This window comes from Phacochoerus africanus, chromosome 1 (genome assembly GCF_016906955.1).
Source record: "Phacochoerus africanus isolate WHEZ1 chromosome 1, ROS_Pafr_v1, whole genome shotgun sequence".
Taxonomy (NCBI): Eukaryota; Metazoa; Chordata; class Mammalia; order Artiodactyla; family Suidae; genus Phacochoerus; species Phacochoerus africanus.
The window spans coordinates 72,076,139-72,100,794 of NC_062544.1; the positions used below are offsets into that span (position 1 = coordinate 72,076,139).

The 24,656-nt window shown below is 34.8% G+C and overlaps 1 protein-coding gene across 4 annotated transcripts in view; it reads left to right on the top strand.

Moving 5' to 3' along the window:
- The window catches only part of CDH18 (cadherin 18), a 721,675-nt gene that overhangs the window by 605,891 nt on the left and 91,128 nt on the right, over positions 1-24,656 (top strand). For all 4 annotated transcript variants that reach the window (XM_047767725.1, XM_047767734.1, XM_047767743.1 and 1 more), the window contains exons 6-7: positions 5,818-6,005; positions 20,361-20,614. In XM_047767725.1, coding sequence (XP_047623681.1) covers positions 5,818-6,005; positions 20,361-20,614 — 442 coding nt within the window. The remainder of the gene's footprint in view (positions 1-5,817; positions 6,006-20,360; positions 20,615-24,656) is intronic.

Here is a 24,656-nt window from a genome sequence, read left to right on the forward strand (position 1 = left end):
GAATATGGATATTTTAATAATATTAAGCCTTCAAATTCTTGGGTACAGGATATATTTCCATTTATTTATGTCTTTTTTAATTCATTTCATTAGTTTCAACTACACAGTGATTTTTACCTTCTTGCTTAAATTAATTCCTAAGTATTTTATTCTTATTGATGCTCTTCTAAATAAGATTTTCTTTTCTTTTTTTAATATATAATGATTTTTATTTTTTACATTATAGTTGGTGTACAGTGTTTTGTCAATTTTCTGCTGTACAATATGGTGACCCAGTTACACATACATATGTACATTCTTTTTTCTCACATTATCATGCTCCATCATTTAAGTGATGAGACATGGTTCCCAGTGCTACACAGCAGGATCTCATTGCTTATCCATTCCAAAGGCAATAGTTTGCATCTATCAACACTAAGCATCCTATCCATCCCACTTCTCCCCCTCCCCCTTGGCAACCACAAGTCTATTCTCCATGTCCATGATTTTCTGCCTGTGGAAAGGTTCATTTGTGCCTTATATTAGATTCCAGATATAAATGATATCATATGGTTTGTCTTTCACTTTCCGACTTACTTCACTCAGTATGAGAGTGTCTAGTTCCATCCATGTTGCTGCAAATGGTATTATGCCATTCTTTTTTATGGCTGAGTAGTATTCCGTTGTGTATATATAACACATCTGCCTAATCTAATCATCTGTCAAGGGACATTTGGGTTGTTTCCACGTCTTGGCTATTGTGAATAGTGCCACAATAAACATGCAGGTGCATGTGTCTTTTTCAGGGAAAGTATTGTCTGAATATATGCCCAAGAGTGGGGTTGCTGGGTCATATGGTAGTATATATATAGTTTTCTAAGGTGCCTCCATACTGTTCTCCATAGTGGCTGTACCAGCTTACATTCCTACCAACAGTGCAGGAAGGTTCCCTTTTCTCCATACCCTCTCAGCACTTGTTATTTGTGGATTTATTAATGATGGCCATTCTGACTGGTGTGAGGTGGTATCTCATGGTAGTTTTGATTTGCATTTCTCTAACAATCAGGGATGTTGAGCATTTTTTCATGTGCTTGTTGGCCATCTGTGTATCTTCCTTGGAGAAATGTCTATTCAGATCTTTTGCCCATTTTTCCATTGGGTTGTTGGCTTTTTTGCTGTTGAGTTGTATAAGTTGCTTGTATATTCTAGAGATGAAGCCCTTGTCAGTTGCATCATTTGACACTATTTTCTCCCTTTCTGCAAGCTGTCTTATCATTTTCTTTTTGGTTTCCTTTGCTGTGCAAAATCTTGTCAGTTCAATTAGGTCCCATTGGTTTATCTTTGCTTTTATTTCTGTTGCTTTGTGAATCTGACATGAGAAAATGTTTGTAAGGTTGATGTCAGAGAATGTTTTGCCTATGTTCTCTTCTAGGAGTTTGGTGGTGTCTTGTTTTATATTCACAAGGATGGTTCAACATACGCAAATCAATCAATGTCATACACCACATTAACAAAAGAAAAGTAAAAAATCTCGTGATCCTCTCAATAGTTGCAAAGAAAGCATTTGACAAAGTTAAAAGCCCATTCATGTAAAAACTCTTACCAAAGCAGGTATAGAAGGAATATACCTTAACATAATAAAAGCCATTTATGACAAACCCACAGCAAATATAATACTCAATGGAGAAAAGCTGAAAGCCTTCCCACTAAAATCTGGAACAAGACAAGGATGCCCACTCTCACCACTGTAATTCAACATAGTATTGGAAGTCCTGACCACAGCCATAAGACTAACAAAAAAAAAGCTACCCAAATTGGAGGAGAAGAGGTCAAATTATCACTGTATAGAGATGACATGATACTATATATAGAAAACCCCAAAGACTCAACCCAAAAACTACTTGAACTGATCAACAAATTCAGCAAAGTAGCAGGATATAAGATTAACATTCAGAAATCAGTCGCATTTTTGTATACTAACAATGAAATATTAGAAAAGAAATATAAGAATACAATCAATACCTTTTAAAATTGCACCCCCCAAAAATCAAATACCTGGGAATACACCTGACCAAGGAGATAAAAGACTTATATGCTGAGAACTATAAAACATTAATCAAGGAAATTAAAGAAGATGTAAAGAAATGGAAAGATATTCCATGCTCCTAGATTGGAAAAATTAATATTGTAAAAATAGCCATACTACCCAAAACAATCTACAGATTCACTGCAATCCCTATCAAATCACCCAGGACATTTTTCACAGAACTAGAACAAACCATCCAAAAATTTATATGGAACCGCAAAAGACCCAGAATTGCCCAAGCAATTCTGAGAAAGAAAAACCAAGCAGGAGGCATAACTCTCCTAGACTTCAGGCAATATTACAAAGACACAGTCATCAAGACAGTGTGGTGCTGGTATCAAAACAGACATACAGACCAATGGAACAGAATAGAGAACCCAGAAATAAACCCTGACACCTATGGTCAATTAATCTTTGACAAAGGAGGCAAGAACATAAAATGGGAAAAAGACAGTCTTTTCAGCAATTGTTGCTGGGTAACCTGGATAGCCGCATGCAAATCAATGAAACTAGAACACACCCTCACACCATGTACAAAAATAAACTCAAAATGGCTTAAAGATTGCTTTCTAAATCTCCTTTTTGGATTGTTCATCATTAATGAATTGAAAGACAACTGATTTTTGGCCATTGGTTTGTTAAACTGCCAATTTTATGGAATTTTCTTATTCTAACAAGGTTTTTGTTTTTTTACTCATTGTTGGTTTTGTTTTATGGGAGTTTTTCAGGTTTTCTACCTATAAGATTATGTCATCTGCAAACAGAGGTAGTTTTACTTTTTCCTTTCTAATTGCATACTTTTTACATTTTCTTCCTAATTTATTTATCTGGCTAGAACTCATACTACCATGTTGATAGAAGTGGTGAGAATGAGCTCTTTGTCTTCCCGATCTTTGAAGAAAACGTCACAGTTTTTTAACATTGAGTATGATATTAACATTTATCTTATTATATATGCCTTTTTTATTTGGCGGTACCTTTCTTCTATACCTAGTTTGTTTGGGTATATTCATGCAATGGAATAGTATTCATCCTTAAAATGAAAAGAATTCTGCCATATGTGACACAGATGAACCTGGAGAACCTTATGCTAAGTAAAATAAATCAGTCACAAAAGGACAAATACCATGTGATTCCAATTATATGAGGTTTCTAAAACTGCCAAATTCATAGAAGTATATAATTTGATAGTGGTTGTAAAGGGCAAAGAGGATGGAGGAAATTGGGAATTGTTCAATGGGTGTAAAAGTTCAGTTATATGAGATGACTGAATTCTAGAAAACTGCTATACCCCATTGTGCCTATAATTAACAATACCCTGTTGTGCACTTTAAAATATGTTAATAAAGTGGATCTCATCTTAAGTGTTCTTACTACAGAAACAACATCAATTACCAGAATTGTACTTTTTTTTTTATACCAAGGGTGAACTTGCATTGACACATAATAATCATCCAAAGTCTATAGATAGCTTAGAGTTAACTCTTGATATTATATACTCTATGGGTTTGGACAAATGCACAATGTATGATGACCACCATTATATTGTCATACAGGTATGTTCACTGTCCTAAACATCCTCTTTGTTCTGCCTGTTCACTTCTTCCCACCCCCTCCATGAAAACTAATGATCTTTTTATTGTCTCCATTGTTTTGCCTTTTCCAGAATGTCATATAACTAGAATCATCCATTGTGTAGCCTCTTCAGATTGGCCTCTTTCATTTAGGCATATGTGTTTGTTGTTTCTTCATGTCTTTATATGACTTGATAGCTCCTTCTTTTTTAACACTCAATAATATTTCACTGTGTAGATATGTCACAGTTTATCCACTCATCTACTGAAGGACATCTTGTTAGATCCCAAGTTTTGGCAATGATGATAAAGCTGCTACAAACATCCATGTATAGGTTTTTATGTGGACAGAAGTTTTCAGTTCCTTTGGGTAAAATTAAAGAGTATGATTCCTGGATGGTATCCTATGGGAGGATGAGCTAATAATTTAAATATGACAAGTGATTCACCTTGGGCATTGACCGTGACAGCAATAATTATTTCTTTATAAAGACCTGGAGATTAAGAGACATTTGGATACTTTATTCCAAGAATAAATGTGCTTATCATGTTTTTTTCTTTACATATTTGAAGTTTTGTTTTATTTCAGTTTTGGTTTTAGTTTTCCTAAACATTAAACAAAGCACTGCAGAATGACAGGAACTACAAAAGTCCTTCGGATTTGGCAAATAACTGACAACTATATGCATTATTTATTGCTGTGTTACAAATCAGTACAAATTTTGCAGCTCCAAACAATGAACCTTTATTATCTCACAATTTCTGGAGATCAGGCCTCTAGGTTTGACTTAGCTGAGTACCTCAGGTTTAGGTTCATGAGATCCTAATACAGCTGGCTGCAGAGGTTGTGATCTTATCCTAAGGCTTGCCTCAAGGGTGGCAGGGATGGTTTTTGCTTCCAGCTTACTAACATGATCATTGTCAATTTTCAGTCACTTGTCATATGGTCCATTCAGTAGGGTTTCAATACAACATGGTAGCAGGATTCCCCCAAGGGAGCAATCTAAGGAAAAGTGAGAAAGAGTATCCTTGAGAGAAGCACAGTCCTTTCATTAGCTAGTCTTGAAAGTGACATCCCATTAATTTTGTTATGTTCCATTTATTAGAAGTGGAACACTCTACCTAGCTAACATTGAGGAAAGGGAATTACCTAAGGGTATGAATATCAAAAGGTGGGAATCATCAGGGGCCACTTCAGAGAGGGTACACTGAAAGTTGATTCATAATTTACAATTTGTAAATTCTCTACTATAGGGACAGTGTATAAGATGTTAAAACACTCATCTTAATATATTCTCTTTTGTCTAATTGGGCATGGGAAAGAGTTACTGTACTTGCAATTCTTAGACTGTATTCAACAGGTTCAATTCTTCCTTTGAATATGATCTTCTTCCAGGGATATGGTTCCTCTTATAGGACTCTGCCTAAATGTTTTCTGGGTCATGAATCCTTTATGACTCACTGTTACAGTTTTTGGCAACTTTCTTTGTGAAAACAACCCACTTTGTAAGACTACCATCATCATAATTCTATGATTCATTTATTTATCTCTAGGTACTAAGCTTTCTTTTGTTTGCATCATTATTCTAGGTTTAGCTAGCCGAAAGTCCTTTGAGAGGCCTCTTGAATCATAGGAAGTCATAATTTAGCTGGAACCTACAGACCTTAGCAGTCAGGAACTCTACTTCCTAAAACATTTCATGAGATAACATTCTAATTTATTGTGCAACTTTTCTCTATGTATATATTTTCATCATAATAAGTTCTATTTTATGTATAACTGCCTAAGGGCATCTTGATTTTTCAAAGAATCTGAAAATTATCATGGCTTCTTTCTGATGCAGAGTCATACCCTTAGATTAAGTATTTCAATTAAAATTATCTTTAAATAAAATTACATTTTAATTCAAGGTTTCTGTTATTTATATAGCTATTCAAAATTTGTTGTAGTAAATAAAGTGCTATAATAGATATTTTCCTTACTTGATGATAAATCAATTGGGAACAAATCCATTATACTTAATATTAATTACATAAATACTACAGTGAAATGTAGACATTTATGAAATATACATAAACCTAAGTATATGGTTTAAACATTTTAATGCTTTACTTAGATTATTTTATGAATATTATCATTGAACAAGTTTAATACATTTAATATAAAATTTTTTTCAGAGCACTATCAGCTATATGTTCCTGAGTCAGCTCAAGTTGGTTCAGCTGTTGGGAAAATCAAGGCAAATGATGCAGACACTGGTTCAAATGCTGACATGACATACTCCATCATTAATGGTGATGGTATTGGCATATTCTCCATCTCCACTGACAAAGAGACCAGAGAAGGGATCCTTTCCTTAAAGAAGGTAAAAATAATACTATTATTGATTTAGGCAATTCACTTATTTTTTCATGAATGGAAGACTAGCAGAGTTATAAATAATCTTTATTGTCAGGTCATTAAAATGATAAAATATTTCCTTTTTGAAGTTTAATTATATTTTAATTATGATTATCCTCTCTTAAGAAATATAGTTCAGGGAGTTCCCGTTGTGGCTCAGTGGTTAACAAATCCAACAAGGAACCATGAGGTTGAGGGTTCGATCCCTGCCCTTGCTCAGTGGGTTAAGGATCCGGCGTTGCTGTGAGCTGTGGTGTAGGTTGCAGACGCGGCTCGGATCCAGGGTTGCTGTGGCTCTGGTGTAGGCTGGAGGCTACAGCTCTGATTCCACCCCTAGCCTGGGAACCTCCATATGCCGCAGGAGTGGCCCAAGAAATGGCAAAAAAAAAAAGGAAAGAAAGAAAGAAAGAAATATAGTTCAGTATGGTGGGAAGAGCACATATAGAATACACTATGAATGGGTCCTCCATCTTTGCAGAAAACAGATTTATCATGAACGCCAGTTCTATTAATGCCATTATTCTATGTTGTACTGATCAAAGTATCATTAAGAGCCTTTCTAACTAATGTAAAAATCTTCACCATGTTGGCTAACAATCTTTAGAGGACCAGATTTTGTTGATGGTCATGGATCCTTTAGTGAAACCACCAAATTTCTCCCCCATTCTTTTTTATTTCTAAGATTTGTCACTGGATTTAATCTATTGCTTTTTGCTTTAAAAATAATGTATTGCTCATGCTCTTGTAAAAATGAAGTGGAACACAAGCAATTAGCGAAGAAGGATTTAAATGTAACTCCTAATGCAATATGTCTCAGTCTTTAAATGTTTAACAATTTCAGCTTGGAAATCTAGTAACATTCAAATCCCAAGGCCTTACCTTCATTATGTTTTGATTCAGAAAGGCTGGAGTGAAGGTAAGGAATTGGATTTTTTAACAAGTACTGCAGATGATTCTACTGTACGATATGTTCAGAACACAGGCTTAGAAATTTTATTCTGATGTTCTACTGTGAATCCGTCTATCTATCTATCTATCTATCTATCTATCTATCTATCTATCTATCTATCTATTTACCTATCTATCTGTTTACCTATTTGTCTGTAGCTATCTATAATCTAGTTATCTATTTTCATGTATTATATATAATTTTCTATTTGCACTAAATAAAATGCCATTAATGAATACATCTTTTGGATGCTACAAAAGGGACCTGAAATGTAGAACTTAACATATGTAACACTTAAGAAAGAGGAGTTCCCACTGTGACACAGTGAGTTAAGAATCTGGCATTGTGGTAGCTGTGGCATAGGTCACAGATACAGTTTGGATTTGTTCCCTGGCCTGGGAACTTCCATATGCCATCGCTGTGGCAAACAAACAAACAAAAAAAAAAGAAAAAAAAGAATGTGTCAACACAAGTCTGTATAAAATAGTGATATCTTCACCTAAAATATTTTCTTATTTTAATTTCTCAGATTGTCAAACTCAAATCAAAACATGTGTTAAGAGAGTCACATTCTGTATCTTTATTTTGAGTGCCTCTTATGTGCCAGTTACTGTGCTCTACATGAACCATGCCAGCATGAGCACAGCCAAAGTCAGTCTCTGCCTGCATAAACCTTCCAGTCTGTAGAGTAGAGAGACACCAATCAAATATCACATGCATCCCTTTTTGGTTGGTTTTGTTTTTGTTTTTGTTTTTGGTTGCACTTGTGGCATGCAGAAGTTACTGGGCCAGGAATCAAGCCCACACAACAGCAGTGACCCGAGCCACAGCAGTGACAAAGCCAGATCCTTAACCAGCTGAACTACCATAGAATTCCCTCATATACATTCTCCGATAATAAAAACTGTTATATGAAGGGCAGTTGTACAGTACTATTGGGAAAGCAGAATCTAGAGTATTTGGTACTGTCTGAAATACAGCAGTGGTTGAACACAGAACAGAAGGAAGCTTAGGAGGTAACTGGGTAGGTAAAGGATATAAGGACGAGATTTCTAGGAAGAGGAAAGAGTACACAACAAGAATCTGAGGGGAGTGGAATATGGCACATTAAGAACCCAAATAACATTGTTGATTCTGGAGCAAAGACAGTGCGGGAGTTAGTGCGTAGGAAAGCACACAACACCTTGTTAAATTTTACCCAGTGGGAGCCAGTGAAGCAATCTAAGCAGGAAATGACCAGGTTTCATTTGATGTTAATAATTTCTCTTTAATTGTTGATATGAACTACATGAGGATAAGACTATTTTTTAACTCACCGCTGCATTCCCAATGTCTAGCATGCTTTCTGACACAGAGTAGGCATGCGATGAGCATTAGAGTAATGGATGTAATGTGGATTAAAAGATGAAGTGAGGATTGCCTGTTTTTCATTCCTTGGATGGCTCCTTAATTCTTGTAAATCCCCGGTAAGCGTTTGAAAATTACTTCCTGAAAGATGGATCCCAATCCCTAGGGAACACCAATATTTAAGAAGCAAAGAGAGGAGAAGAAAGAAATAGAGTTTGGGAAGAAAATTTGAAAGAATAGAAAATAATTTTATCATTGAAAATTCCCAAGGAATGATAAACAGAAGGAAGGCAGTCACTAAACAATATGAAGCATTCTAGAAATTTAAAACAACTTAGGACTATAAATACTCATTTGATTTGGCAAAAGGGAAGACAGGGTGATTGTCACTAGCAGTTTTCAGCTTGCCATCCGCATCAGCATCTGGATCATCATTATCATCACAATAATAGTAACAGCAGATAACCTTTGTTAAGGGTTTCCTCTGTGTCAGGATGGGTTTTAAGCAAGTTTTGCAAGCCTTTATTGAGCTGTTACATCTATTAGCATTCCTTTAAATCTAACTAGGATATTATGATATAGGGACTATTATTTTTCTCACTAATAAAACAGAAACTGAATCACAGAGAGGTAAAGAATTTTACCCAGGTAAAAATTTATTTACAGAAAATTGAACTCAGGAGTCCATCTCTTCAGAGTCTGAACAGTTACTCATTTTACACACTTGGATGGAAAAATATATTTGTTTAATTTGCTACAATGGAGAGAATGAGAGAACACATTTAGGGTGGGGAAGATAAAAATGGTAAGCTGAGAAGTGGGAGAAATAAATGAAAAAGAAACACACCATCTTCTTTGGAAAACTTTGTGGTAAAGTGAGGGAAGAAGCTTCACAAAGCAAATAAATGAGAATATCACAAAATGAAGATTTTAATTGTAAGTTGGGAGGCTGAACGTGTGCTTCTCTGCAGATGGATAAAAAGTCAGCAGAGACAAGAAACTGAGGATACTAAAGAGAGGGTAATTGAATTAGAAAGATGCCTTGAGGTAGAGATGCACTATATTAGGAACCTGATCACAGATGGAAAGAAAGAACCTATGATAGCTATTCCTCCCAAGTTGTCAAAATCAAACAGGAGGGAGAAATCAATGTTTGCAGATGAGTTTACAATGATCCACTTGGAGTATATGGTGGGGGAGGGGACAAGGGGATCTTTGCCTATTGAGAATTACTGTCATTATAAAGTAGGAAATTATATTTATAAAAAGTGAGGATAGTGTTGGATGATGTGATTATACACATAATTCAAAGTACAAGTGTATATTTTGGCATTAGGTACATTTGCAATCTTACCACCCTGCATGTCCTCAATTGATTTGATGTGGTTTGTGAAAAATTAAGGCAAAATAGTATATGGTCTTATGTGTGCACATGTATGCAATTGACATTCTCTATTCTATACTGCATACACACATACACATATGCAATAGACAAATTCAAGTGCTTTAATTGTGGAGATAGTAGTGATGATATACTAAAAATAACCTTGACACTTAAGGAGTCCAAATTATCTTGTACTTTTTCCCTTGAATTTATTTTCTATAGTAATCTATATTTCCTCTATAATGCATTAATATTTGCATTTACCTAATTTCTTAGTCCTTCAGATTAGGATTATCAGTCTCAGAGTTACTCCATTGCTATGTATTTTATGTTATAAATAAGTACAGTTTGAAAACTGAGTTATATAACTCTGTAGATTTTACTTTTTAGGAGGAACTCATTCAGATGGCAGGAAATAGATAAAACAGTCCTTTCAAACCTGTTCCTTATTTAATCTCAAAGGTGACTCACTTTAGCCAGCAAGGCAGAACAGCTAATCTTCCCAAACATCAAAATCAGCACTGCTTGCAGGAGCATCTGCACATTCCTGTCTCATCACGCCTCCATCAGAAAATAGCCCCGTTGAATTCACTGGTCCATGGTGTGGTACATTGTAAATATACTTTGATAACTTTCATTCATTGTTTAATGGAGCCTGACTGGGTGGAAAGGGGAAGAAAGATAAGGATGAATGCAATTTGATGCACTCTTGCCTCTGACATAAACCTCTGTAGCTAGGGGTATGATTCTTAGCAAGCTTTCTTAAATTCTCTTCTTTTGGTCTTTAAATCAATTTGCATTCTTTCTAACAGTTGTTCCAACTTCTTTTTTTTTTTTTTTTAATTCAAAACTCCCACTCTTTTTGCTGTCCTAACTTTTGGCAAATACTCTCTGTAGCATTACTTTTCTTCTCCAAGTATATTTAATTGCAAATATAATGCCTATTATTTGAAGCCAAAAATCTTAAACTTGGTCTTCAAATTAATGAAGGGTGATGGAAAATGCAATCTTTACTGTCAGATGAAATATAAATTTTACTCTTGCCTTTTAAGAGATATGACATTATCTAAAGTCTTTTAATCTTCAGTTTTCTTTGTTACAAAGAGATTATTACACATAGATAAATAAGGTAAAAGTAATGCTCTAGGTTGTGTATGGTTAATAATTACAATAATACCCCAATATCTACTTTTCTTCCTCAATTTTCCCCAAATTTTAATTATACCTTCCAGATCATTCCATGTGGTGTCTTTACTACCCTCCATTGTTTCATGTTATGCACTTCACCTGTAAGCACACAAAGAATGGCATATCTTGTGTATATTATATCACATACTGATGCTGCCATTCATGTGTCCTGTGACCTACTTACCCTTCAGTCGTCTGTAAAAGAGGATTTTTTTCCCTAAAGTTCAAGTTTAATATTGTCTTTGTAGTATAAGTTTTCCAGGTATGTTTCATTCACAAATCTCTTTTAAATTATCTTTTCAAGGTAGGCATTTAACTAATTTCTCACTGTAGAAAAGAGCACTTCCATTATCCTTCTTAAATCTTCTAGGGGTGTTAGGTTAGAAAGAAATTATTCCAATTATTCACCATGAATGTGCTGCTAATTTTCATGAATGTGTATCTTATGTTACAAGTGTTTCCCTGTCCATAGCATTTATTAAGCACTTTTGCAACTAAATACTTTGTATTTTTTAAAATTTTTTAAACTGAACAGTGTGGATCATTAAGCCATTTTATTTAACAAAGCACCAGAGATGGATCATGAGGGTAAATGTAAAAATTACAAAAAAGTATATCTTAAAGTTTAAATTAATTCTGAGAAAAATATATGAAATATTTTCAACTATAACATAGTAGATCTATTCCAAATAACCACATTTTAAAATTTTTCATGGATTGTGTTTATTGAATTTTTCTTTATCATTTCTTTGATTTGTGTTGAGTGACAGAATAAGAATCAGGATATTCTTTGCCACTCGATTGTAACATTTTGTGGCTCTGAACCAGAAAATGCAATAAAAAATAAGGCATCCTGACCCATTACAAATGCATGCATGGGCAAATACAGGAGCACACTTTGTGCCTAAGAAGAAATAGGTTCCTAGTGCTAACAAACTAGTTCCAAAAAACTGAACATTCATTAAGGATTTTATTATTAAAAAACTCAGCCAAGGTACTGTTTTTATTCTTAAAAGGTTTTAATGTCTGGAAAATGGTCTTACTGCTCAGGTAAAAGGTGATGAAAGTCCAAGTTTTAAGTCAGTGAAATCTATCACCGTATTTATAATACCCAATGACAGAGGACTGCTTTGGGACAACTTTTGTTCTTACTCTTCATCTATAGGCATGGCCATGGAGTGATAGATCTGTTGAAACTACTTTAAACATTAGTTAATTTGTAACACATATTCCTACAAATAATTTAGTGTATTAGTTAGAAATAAATGATCTGTTGAAACATCTTGATGAGTTAGGCTATCCATATACATGAGTTATTGGTAACTTTTCATGTATGGGTATATTGAAATACCCACACACATAATGCACTATATAAGTGATAGTACATAAGTATATATAAATAATGTAATATGAAATATGTAAATATACTTCATATGTATTATAAAATATATGTGTATTTTTTATTTAGAATAAAATACTTCCATTTATTTTCCCAGTCTTCAGATGACAGTACACAAATATATAATATTTATTTGTATTGATAAGCTTGGAATTATACACTTTAAATGAGCATGACACTCTTTTGCACAGAGAAATTTACAATAGGAAAGCTTTTGAGTGTGTTCCAGTCTTTACAGGATGTCCACCATCCAGGAAAGGCCTGTGACAAGGACCACAAATGATGGCATAAGAAGAAAAGCTAGCTGACGAAACATTATTCAAATTCATGTAGTTTTTGGCAAAATACTATCATTTAAAGTACATATTTTTCTCAGAAAACAAAAATTAGTAATAATTTCTGTTACTATTCCAGGATTTGGCCTTTTTTTTTTTATATATTTGATGTGACATTTTTCATGCATAAAAATGCTGCTATGAGTCCCATTATTATCCTCCCATTCCCACAAAGGATGATAAGGCAACATAGAGAAATTGGACCAAGAAAAAGGTCCTATGGAATCTCTTATTATTTAGGAAATATTATATAGGAAAATAGTTTTTAGGACCTTTTTGAATTCCAAGAAGAATTGAAACAGAACAACTTGGTTAAATATTGTTTTCAGTATACATCTATTTGTGATGGCTATATAGTTTCAGAGGAGGAATGTGTTAATGTGATTTAATGAATGGTAGAAGTGATTAACGAGAAACAATTAAAAAGTTCCAAATATGTAGAGCTGGCTAGAAAAATGATTGATGGGAAGGATGATAACTTGTCTACAGTAATGTGAAATGTGTTCCTATTAAAGAGGGAGAAGTATGATTTTACAAGTTAGAAAGAGCAATGATATGTAAAAGTAATTGCTAGGAGTAATAGGCCAAAATTAAGAAACTAAAACTTAAGAGAAAAATTGGAGTCAAGTCATTGACAGTGAACTGAATTGGGACATTGGGCAGTAACTAAAGAAAAGAAAGAAAAGCCTCACTTTTGGGGAAGTTAAAAGTATACCAGAATAAACACTTCTAACAGAAATAGGGCTGATAGAGGATTTTACATGAAAAGCATTTCAGTTTTTTAGCTTTGTGAGTCTGTGAATTAAGGAAATCATATATAAAGATATTATGAGTTTCGGTAGCCAGAATTAATGAAGGTATAGTTAATGAAGTTAATAATTAATTTTCCATGTTATAACAAATACCCGAAAGAGGAGTTCCTGCTGTGATTCCATGGATAAAAGACCCCATGTTGTCTCTATGAGGATGTGGGTTTGATCCCTTGCCTCACTCAGTAGGTTAAGAATACTGAATTGCCATGGCTGTGGTGTTGCTGCAGCTGCAGCTCTAATTTGACTCCTGGCCTGGGAACTTCCACATGCTGCAGGTACAGCTATAAAGTGAATAAATAAATAAATAAATAATGAATAATAATCTTAAAAGTATCATGGATACGTACTTTAATAATGAGGATATTTTATTCCACTAATAGTCCGTTCATTTTTAGGTGTCAAATTGGAATGTTATATTACATTATTTATATACTAATTAAATTTCAGGCAGAATATCATAGTGCTTAAAGGCGCAACTTGTAGAGTCCCCATGACCAAGTTCAAACTCGAGTATATGACTTATGGGCTGTTGCTTCTGAATGAATCTCTTAACTTTTCTGTGCCTTGGTTTCCTCATTTGTAAATGGAAAGAGTTATAACTCACAGGAATTGTGGTCATTACATGAGTTAATATATGTTAATTGTTTCATTTGCACTAGGTGTTAACTAGAGATGACATAGAATTTTCCATCCTTCAGATGTAAACCATGTAATTGCATTTTTCTGTACTCTAAACAAAGCTATATTTGAAATTGAGCAAGTGCTATTAATCACCTACCACGTACAAGGAATTATACCAAATAACTGAAATATGAAGATGAATTAGATCATATCCTTTCTCTGAGGGGAAACTGAGTAGGCATGATACATTGTTATAATACAAGATGTCAGGGGCTAATGGTATAGGTTTACTTAAGTTGTTAATGAGCTCACTGATAAAAGAGGGGTGATTTTTCAAAGGTGGGGGAGGGTTAGGTAGCACTTTTCTTGGGAGATAATTTTAACATGCATGGAGGAGTACGTACAATATGCTTAGGAAGATGGTTGAGAGTCAAAGTGTTCATATCCAATTGCATTGTCATTCAAGCATGAAGATCATAGACAAACACCTTAGAACACTGACAGTGAGGGAACATTATACTGGTAAATACATAATTTAACCAAAATAGTTGTAGTATGAATTACCTGAAGTTTTTGTCTCCCCTGAAAGACACCTTTATGACCCATAGTGCAGAGCTGAAATTTTGGAAGACCAAATCTAGAGTCTCATCCCACAAGAGTTGAATTAGCATGTAAACTAGATTCCCAACCATGGCAGGGCATCTTCTTCCCAGGAAAGCCAGGGCAGTCACAGAAATTGGTAGAGGTGAGGAACAGATTATATGCCCTCTATGCCCTAGCTCTGTCAAATTTTATACTTCTTGTCTCCAGAACTGCAAGAGAATACATCACATCTCTGTTTTTCTCAACTACCCAGTGTTTGGTAATTTGTTATAACAGCCCACAGAAATTAGTGCAATGTTGTTAATACAAAAACCTAATAAACTAATACAAATATTAAACAACCTCATGTATGAGTACCTTTAGAACCTAACCATTTCAAGCACCATTCCATTAAAACAAAGTACATCACAAGGTGAATTATTCTAGAAATGCTTAGATGGTTCAGTGTCAGAAAAATAAATATCTTAGACTGAGTCATGAAATGACCTATAGTATATAACATATATTACTGATATCAGTAATTTCATATGATTTAAGGCTGATCTATTTCTTTAAAGTTGGAAGTTACCAATACATATCCCTGTTATATTTGTTGGTAACTATATGTTGCTGGTATATTTGTTTTCAATTTTATCGGAGTAGAGCTGACTTACTACTGTGTTAGTCCTGTGTTAGTTTCAAACATGCAGCAAAGTGAGTCAGTTGGATATATACATATATCCATTCTTCTTCAGATTCTTTTCCCATTTAGATTTCTGTGGCGTATTGAGTAGATTTTCCTGTGCTATACAGTAGGTCCTTGTTACTTATCAATTTTGTGTACAGTAGTGTTTATATACCAATCCCAACCTCACAATTTATCCCTCCCCACCAACATTACCCCTTTGGTAACTGTAAGTTTAGTTTTGCTAATATATTTGGTTACCAGCTATGATTTCATGATTGTATCGTAATTACCATTGCTAGATAAAATATTAAAATTAAAAAATTAAAAATTAAAATATGCTAATTTCTCATTCCAGATGAATGATAGTTTCTTAGTAAAAACATATCCCATGTGATAATTGACACATATGCTATTTAAAATAAATTTAATTTACTAAAGTTGACCACAATAATCATAGAGATTATTAACTATGAGCATCAGTGATGAGGTAGTTTCAGTTTCTGACTCTCAGAACTTGGACCACAATTCAGACTTGTCCAGAGAATTAAATATAAGGCAAATTCTATATAAATGATAAAAGAAACTGTAGTGTTCCTGGAATATTTATCCCCAGATATTAATATTATGTTATTGAGTTCCAGGAGAACACCTTTGCCTTAGGCTCACCTACTTCTCATATTAAATGAACTGATGGAGTCCCAGGTGGCTCAGTGGGTTAAGGATCCAGTGTTGTCACTGCTGTGCCTTTGGGCGCTGCTATGGCTAAGGTTCAGTCCTTGGTCTAGGCCCTTCTGCATGCTGTGGGCATAGTAAAAAAGAAAAAATAAATAATAAATGAACTCATAAGTTAGACCTGCAGTTAAAAAGAAAGAGAGAAAGCAAGCAAGCAAGAAAGAAATTTGGCATGGTTTTGGAATTTTGATAAATGGGATAAACTATATTCAAATTATAAACCCCCATTCCCACACCAAATATCTTGGTGAGGCAAAATCTATGGATTAAATATGGCGGACGTTATCAAAGACTGGAGCCTACTCTTTCCAAGAGATTTCAGGTGACTCAAAAGGAAAGAATGCTTTCCCCAGTTCTTGTTTTCAGCTTGATTGTTTTAATCATCTGTTCAATCCAAATGATTGTGTCAGAACCCAGCTTGAAAATAGCTACAAGCATGGACAGTTGAAATTTGAATGTGATATAGCTGGAAAAAACTATTTCTTATACTCATAAGCAATCTCTGGCTCTGTAATCACCTTTGTCAAGTTCCTACTATGCCTCACTGTATGGAGTTATTCTGTATCCATTTTTGTTCTGTTTAAAGGCAGAAAAAGAACTTTTGTGTTTTATAAACTCTCAGTCAGACATTTTATGATTTTGCTTTCTGTGGTACTTAGCCCGAGTAAATTTTTCTTTATTTTTTTTCTTTTAAATGTTTTCCTCTACTATCTCTACATCAAAACCAAATATTAAAAGAATAAGTGTCACTGTTCTTGGTAAACTGTGATTGATAGACTGTGTTTTAGGTAATAAAAAGTCTACTGGGAGTTCCCACTGTGGCCCAATGAGTTAAGAATCTAAATGAAGTGGTGCAGGGTAGAGCCCCAGCCCAGCACATTAGGTTAAAAGATCCTGCATTGTCGCAGCTGTGACATAGGCCACAGGTGAAATTTAGAATCAATCCCTGGTCTTGGATCTTCCATATGCTGCAGGTGTGGTCACAAAATTTATATATTTAGATATCTATCTATATCTATGTATCTATCTATAAGTTGAAATTGAAACCCAATGGCAGAATCCTAATTAGTTTCCTGGGAGCAAAAGATTACTAGGAAATTACTGAAAGATCTATTAGCAAGGTACAAATAACTATTTATACAGCTTTACCAGCATTTATAGTAAAAGGAAAAATAATAATTATAACCTTAATCCAATTTCTATATATTTTTGTAGTTTTAGCACAAAACATTGAATTAATATACTTTGTATTATGTATATAACCCTGAAATCTCCAAGAATAAATATTGTGATTTCTTCCCAGTTTTTCTATACTTGCCATTTAGCACTGCCACATTTTCTTTGCACGTAAGATCGTTAAAAATATTTCCATCTGCATTAATTCTTCTGATTCTCAATTCCCACCCATACTGAAATAATATTCTCACTCCTTAGTGACTCTAGATGAGTCCTTATCTGTCCATCTGCCAGGCCTGACAAACCAGTCCTTCAAAATGATTATCTCTGTCTTGGGGTAGTTAAATATATAAGAGATAATCATCAACATTAAACCATGTGTTCACATAAACAGCCTGTACCTTAGCAGTACATAAGTTATTGTTAAGATAAATTACATACACCTTGCCAGGGGACCTGCTAAAAATGGAAGAGATATGTCTGTCATACTGTATGCACAGCTTGATAATACTATCTGATAGGGTAGAGATGGCCAAAATGATCTCCATGAATTTCATTGAGAGTCAGAAAGGCTCTCATTGAAACTTAGTTATTGTGACATCTGCCAGATGCAGCAAGTTGAGTTTGAAAAATGACATTGATCTTAAGCAGCAAACCTACCAAGGGTGTTGCTTTCCATGAGCAAAATACCTGGATTCTGATAGCCCATGCTCTTCTATACCAAGGGGACCAAATCAGTGCATCTTATTCTTGATAGACAGCAAGTATGTACCATTTCTGGGACAGGTGATTTAAATTTGGATGAGACTTATTTAATTAGTCTAAGACATTCTTATTTGCTAATGTTAAGGAGAGAGGAATCAAGGAAAGAAAAAGGTGCAATAAATCTGTGGGTCCAAATAAAAGTCATGCAATTTCTCAACAAGATGGACATTGGTTTCTTTGGCAACTCATTTCTAGTTTTAATTTTCCTGAGAAGGAAATGACTTCCAATTGGTGGATCATAAACTACAGATCAATTAGCCCTTATTTAGAATATATAAATCTAGAATACATAATATGTTTATTTTATATAAATATATGTGTATGGCACGTATGGTTCACATTTAAGAATTTGAGTTTTTAATATTTTAAAATTTTTGTTTCTGACCTTACAAACACTTAAAAATGTTGTAGTGACCCTGTCTTATTACTGTCCCTGAGAAGTATTGTAGGTTCCAGGCTCTTTTCTCTAGTTTGGAAATTAAATGGTTGTTTTTCCTTCTATACAATCTCTAATCTCTGGGAAGGACAATTTTCCAGGGCAAGTCAGAATAGATAAGGAAAATAATCAACAGTAAGACTGATCTTCTGCTTATAAAATCCCATTAAAGATACCCTACAGCTTCTCTGGCTTTTGGGGTAAAGGAATATGTCTGCATTCTCCTTAGGGAATGGTCATTCTCTGATCCTGCCAAGAAAGAAGGCTGCATGATTGAAGCAAACTAGCACAAAATCAGTGGTAGAAATAGAAATGAAAAAAAAATCTATTGTTTCTTCTCATAGGTGTTAATCTATACACTTATAGGTACTTCATAGGCTCAAAATAAGAGGCTAATCTCTGTATAACCTGCATTAATATCGCATGGAGACTTTTGACATGGTTAGTCCTGAATCTAAGCTTATTTTGCCTCACAGAGCCTATTATGTGCCTCATGTTTAACAATTTTGAAACCTTTTTTTCTTATCTAAAAACGTATTTCCTTTTGGAAATATTACTCACCTGCTCACACATTCTTGTATCTGAATTTACATCATTATTTTCATGATACCTACAATGCCTTATAGCACCAAATATATAGTGCTATAAATGTCTATTCACTATTTTATATCCTATCATAGACCATCTATTCCCTGGGACAAAACACCAGACTGACCTTCTTTTTATGTTACAGTATGCTAAGCCAAATTCATAAATCTTTTTTTTTTTTTTTTTCCTTTCCTAGGGCCGCTCCCGTGGCATATGGAGATTCCCAGGCTAGGGGTCCAACCAGAGCTGTAGCCGCTGGCCTACACCACAGCCTCAGCAACTCGGGATACAAGCCGTGTCTGAGACCTACACCACAGCTCACAGCAATTTCAGATCCTTAACCCACTGAGCAAGGGCAGGGATCGAACAAGCAAACCTCATGGTTCCTAGTCAGATTCATTAACCACTGTGCCATGACGGGAACTCCCATAAATCTTTTTTATGTTATTACAGAATAAAAATAAATATTAGCTAGATGGTTTTAGAAAGAAAAAAGACTAAAAAGATTATGAGAAACTATTAATTTAGACTCAAAGCAAAAAATTAAATAGTATAAACAAACAGAAGCTATAATTAAAAGACAAGGTTGATCAAAAATCATAGTAAAGGAACTTAACAAAAAATAAATATATGAAAGACAGTAAAAAAGTAAATAAAATTAAAACAACAAAAATGAAATTCAAAAGTCTGTATAAAATCTTTTGCTAAAATTTCAAGAAAATATCATTGAATTGAAATCTTAAAAGTTTATCAGATTTTAAAATAAGATATCAAGTTTAAAACCAGTAGATGATGGTAAATAAAAATAAATGATGCAAAATAAATTGTTTAGAGGTTTTTATTTTTTTGGCTGTGCCCATTGACATGTAACAATTCCCAGGTCAAGGATCGAACCCACACCATGCCACAGCAGCCACCCAAGCCACAGTAGTGACAGCACCAGGTCCTCAACCTGCTGAGCCACCAGGGAACTCTAGTAGCAAATATTTTAAAAATTAATAATTTAAGATGAAGAGGATATAGAAATTTCTAGAAGAGACTGAGCCTACAAAAAGCCATATTGGCTTCACTATGGGAAAGATCTTTTTGTCTCTAGTTACCACATTTATGGCTGTGAAAAATCACAACTGATTTAGACTTGAGTTTCCATGATTTCTGCTTTAGGAGTTATTGTTAAGACAAATTTCATAGTTTGTTTATAAATGGAAATAATTTGATCTAAACTTACCCATGTTTATTTATTTAAAAATGTAAAAGAAAATGTTTATTTGAAAAGTAATCATAATATTGGAAATCTTTTTTTTTTTTTTTCCCACAGCCACTGAACTATGAGAAAAAGAAGTCATATACCCTCAACATAGAAGGAGCAAATACACATCTTGACTTTCGCTTTTCTCACTTGGGTCCTTTTAAAGATGCTACCATGTTGAAGATTATTGTTGGGGATGTGGATGAACCGCCACTATTTTCCATGCCTTCCTATGTCATGGAAGTGTATGAAAACGCTAAGATTGGGACTGTAGTCGGCACAGTTTTGGCACAAGATCCCGACAGTGCCAATAGCTTAGTAAGGTATGGTACGCTTTCACCTTTTATATATATAAAGATTTTATTGCTGCTCACATTAATTTGAAATGAAGAAAATAATATTTAACATATTTCATTTCCATGTTATTTTCTATTAATACAATTCAATCATAATACTAATTGATTCTTTAACTGAGTAAATAACAGATGGGTTTCTGTTGAAATTAGTATACATGTAGCTATCTCCATGAATGTACTTTTGAGCACACAGATGAATTATTCTATTTGACTTAATATATGGGAGCATAATTGACTAGAATATTTAATTGATTAATTAATTAATTAATTAATTGTCTTTTCAGTGCTGCACCCATGGCATATATAAGTTCCCAGGCTAGGGGTCAAATCAGAGCTGTAGCCACTGACCTATGCCACAACAACACCAGATCCAAGCCACGTCTGTGACCTACACCACAGCTCATGGCAACCCTGGATCCTTCGCCCACTGAGCAAGGCCAGGGATCAAACCTGCATCCCCATGGATGGTAATCAGATTTGTTTCCACTGAGCCACAATGGGAACTTGATTGGAAAATTTTATAGAAAATTATTTAATCGCAGAGAATCTTGTTACCTTAGTAATAGAAGTATAAATACAGTAAAAATAATGAGGGTTCGGGAATAATATTCAGTTCTGACTTCTTGTGCTGTCACAATGGCTCTAAGTCTTTAGGACATTATTTAACCTTATTTGTAAAAGAATATATAATATCTATCTCTTGGATTTATTGTGAGAATGCATCAGGTGATGTGCTTAAAATACTAAGTAGTGTGGCCTACACTAGCAGTCACTCAATAAATGCTGACTTGTCCAAGGCAAGTTAGGGAATCACCTCTGAAGATAGGAGAATTGATATGGGAATTCTGGTGACTTGATTTCCTAGCCGTGTGATCTTACACAGTCATTCAACCTCACTCATCTTAATATCGCATATAGGAACAAGAATAATAACATTACATACATATGTGGAGAGAATTACATTAGATTGACAGAAAGTACTTAGCATAGCTGGTGAGTGCTCAGTAACTAATATTTTGTTATTGCAGTATATCCTGCCTAGCAATAATTACAGCTTTCCTTGCATAATCACAGGGTGTTTTTTTGGTCTCAATTATGACAAAAGTCAAATAACTGCATAAACATGTAATACTTTTTAGTCACCCTATATTTATATCCTTGGATAATCCTAAGGCCCTAGAAAGGCTGAAATCCTTAACAAGTCTGTCTGCATTTTCCCGTCAAGTTTGTATTCTCATTTTCTTTAGTTTTAATCCATTTTAACAAAAGCTAATATGATAAATATTCTCCTTGGTATGTATGTAATATTTGTAAAGGGTTTCCATTTCCTTTTATATAAGCATGATTGTTTCTAAGGTTTGTAAAAATGGCCTCAGCACTCATGCATGGAGAGAAACCATTTTCTGAGCACAGATATATGTATTAAACAATTCTGCTTCACCTCTGCATGCAGAAACATTGCCCTGTCAGTTGATAACCCCTCTGTCACCCTGAAAGCAAGAACTGGACATTACTTGAAGCAGGATAGGCAAGATATGCAAAATAACATGCATAAACCCAGTTATGGAAATTGATCTTAAATTAAGGGATGCAAGCAGAAGTTGATATGCTTATTAGTCCAACCAGAGGAAGGCCGCTATGCTTCATCAGTCCACAGAATGCCATAGTTTAATAGGATGTTTGACACTTAATAAGGAAAATTTGTTGAACTATATTAAAATCTAGCATTACAAAGCCTATTTACAAATGTGGCCATTTGCCAAAATGAGCCAACACTTTTTAGGAATAAAACTATTTCATGTTGTGAGTTTGATGTGAAAATATTGGATAAACATTGATAGACTTTCTTTTTAAAACTAAATTTTTATGTTAATGATTCATTCTGTATTCTTGATTAAAAGAGGTGGGGGTACATTTATTTTTAAAAGTGATATTTAGGAGTTTGTCAGTGCTGTGCCTCAGGTCACTGCTGTGGTGCAGGTTTGATCCTTGGCCTGGGAAGATCTACCAGTTGTGGGTGAGGCCAAAAAAAATTAAAGTAGCATTTAAAGCACCTCGTTATATGCAGATAGTACAGTAGTCCCCATGACAAAGAAATTAAACACATGCCTGCACACACACACACACATAGAGCAGCTTGAAGTCCAGTATAGAGAGGAAAAAAAAAAAATTACATCCTTCGATAGGGTGATAAAGGTCTGATAAATTTGTGGGGAACAAATGTCCCTGACATTTTCTAGAGGGAATGAGTTGAGGAAGATTGAATTGAGGCTCAAAACGTAAATGAAGGATTAGACAGGTGAAGAATAAAGAAAATAACTGCAGTTTGTTGTGTACGCAAGGAGCTTAGATTACCTGTGTGGGAATGGCAAAATAACGAGGTTGTAAAAAAAGCTAGAGAGAGATCATGAAAAGCATTTGAGGTAGGCTGACATGGTGGAAATTTATCCTGACAAAAGTGTCAGTGGGGGGAAAAAGAAATTAGAGATGCATAAGTCACTTTAATAAAAACAATGATGGGGAGATTTTTGTATTTCAAAATAATGAAATTTCAAAATGCTGTGAAGGTGGAATATGTGTTCCAGAAAGGCAGGCCAATGGAGCAAAAATTGTGGCTGGGGCAAACTTCTTTCAATATTGCTCTATATATCCCCATATACACAAAAGCACCCATTTACATGAAAATGTACTTAGCTAAGTGCAAACCCCTTGTTGCACCATGAGGGGACATTTGGCAATGTCTAAAGATAAGATGTGTTTGATTGACACAATTAGGTAGAGTGATATTACTACCATCTCTAGGTAGATGTCAAGGATGGTCCTAAACACCTAAAGTTGTTATGGTCTGTGTGTGGGTTGGAAAAAGAATTTACAGACTCACAGCAGGGTGAAAAGAAAGATAAGTTTATTGCAATAAGAGATGCTGCTAGCACATTGGGATGACTTCCTGATGATCAGGGAGAGCCAGCCAGGCCTGAGTGTGTGATCCTGTCTGTTTTTATAGCCCAGGGAAAGAGAAGAAGTCTTAAGATATATCTGCTGACCTGCTAATTGGTTGGGAAAGAAGGGTGTTTTGATACACTTACCAGCTGTTGGAGCATATCATGCCCCTATAACGGTAGGGTGAGGAGTAGGCCACATACCTTTTGTAGTAGGGGGAAGGAAGGAGTAAGACAGGTTGCTCAAGTTGGGGGAGGTGGGGCAATAAGGGTCTGGTAATACTTGTCTTGGCCAGAGGCTTTGAGTTCTATCTCCTTGGAAAGGCATTGAATTCCCACACAACTCACGAGTCCCCACCACAAACAACTATCTGGTCCAGAATATCAATGATGCTGTAGCTGAATATTCCTGACACAGAATAAACTGAACTGGTGGTGCACTGATAAAATGGGAGTGATAATTACATTCATGGAAAGAAATTCTGAGGAGTTCCCATCTTGGCTCAGTGGTTAACAAATCTGACTAAGAACCATGAGGTTGCGGGTTTGATCCCTGGCCTTGCTCAGTGGGTTAAGGATCCTGCATTGCCATGAGCTGTAGTGTAGGTCACAAATGCAGCTCAGATCCAGCATTGCTGTGGCTCTGGTGTGGGTTGGTGGCTACAGATCCGATTAGACCTCTAGTCTGGCAACCTCCATATGCCGTGGGTGAAGCCCTAGGAAAGACCAAAAAAAAAAAATGTTCTGAAAAACAAATTTTTAGGAAATAACATCAATATGGATGTTTCATGTACGTGCATACTCATGTGAATGTTTCAACACATATCCTGTAATTAATTTAAAAATATTTGCATGTAATGGTTCCGTTATATTGTCGATCACCTCAGTAAATTGCTCTATGTTATTGGGAATATTTAATTGAACATCAGCTACATTATACACTTTCTCCCAGTTGTTGCTATGCAAAAGTGATTGGTATATTGTCTCCAAATGCAAATATTGAGAAGCACAAATCCATTAGCATGTGCATTTTTCTTTATGCTTTGTTTTGGTTAGGCAACTAAAATGAA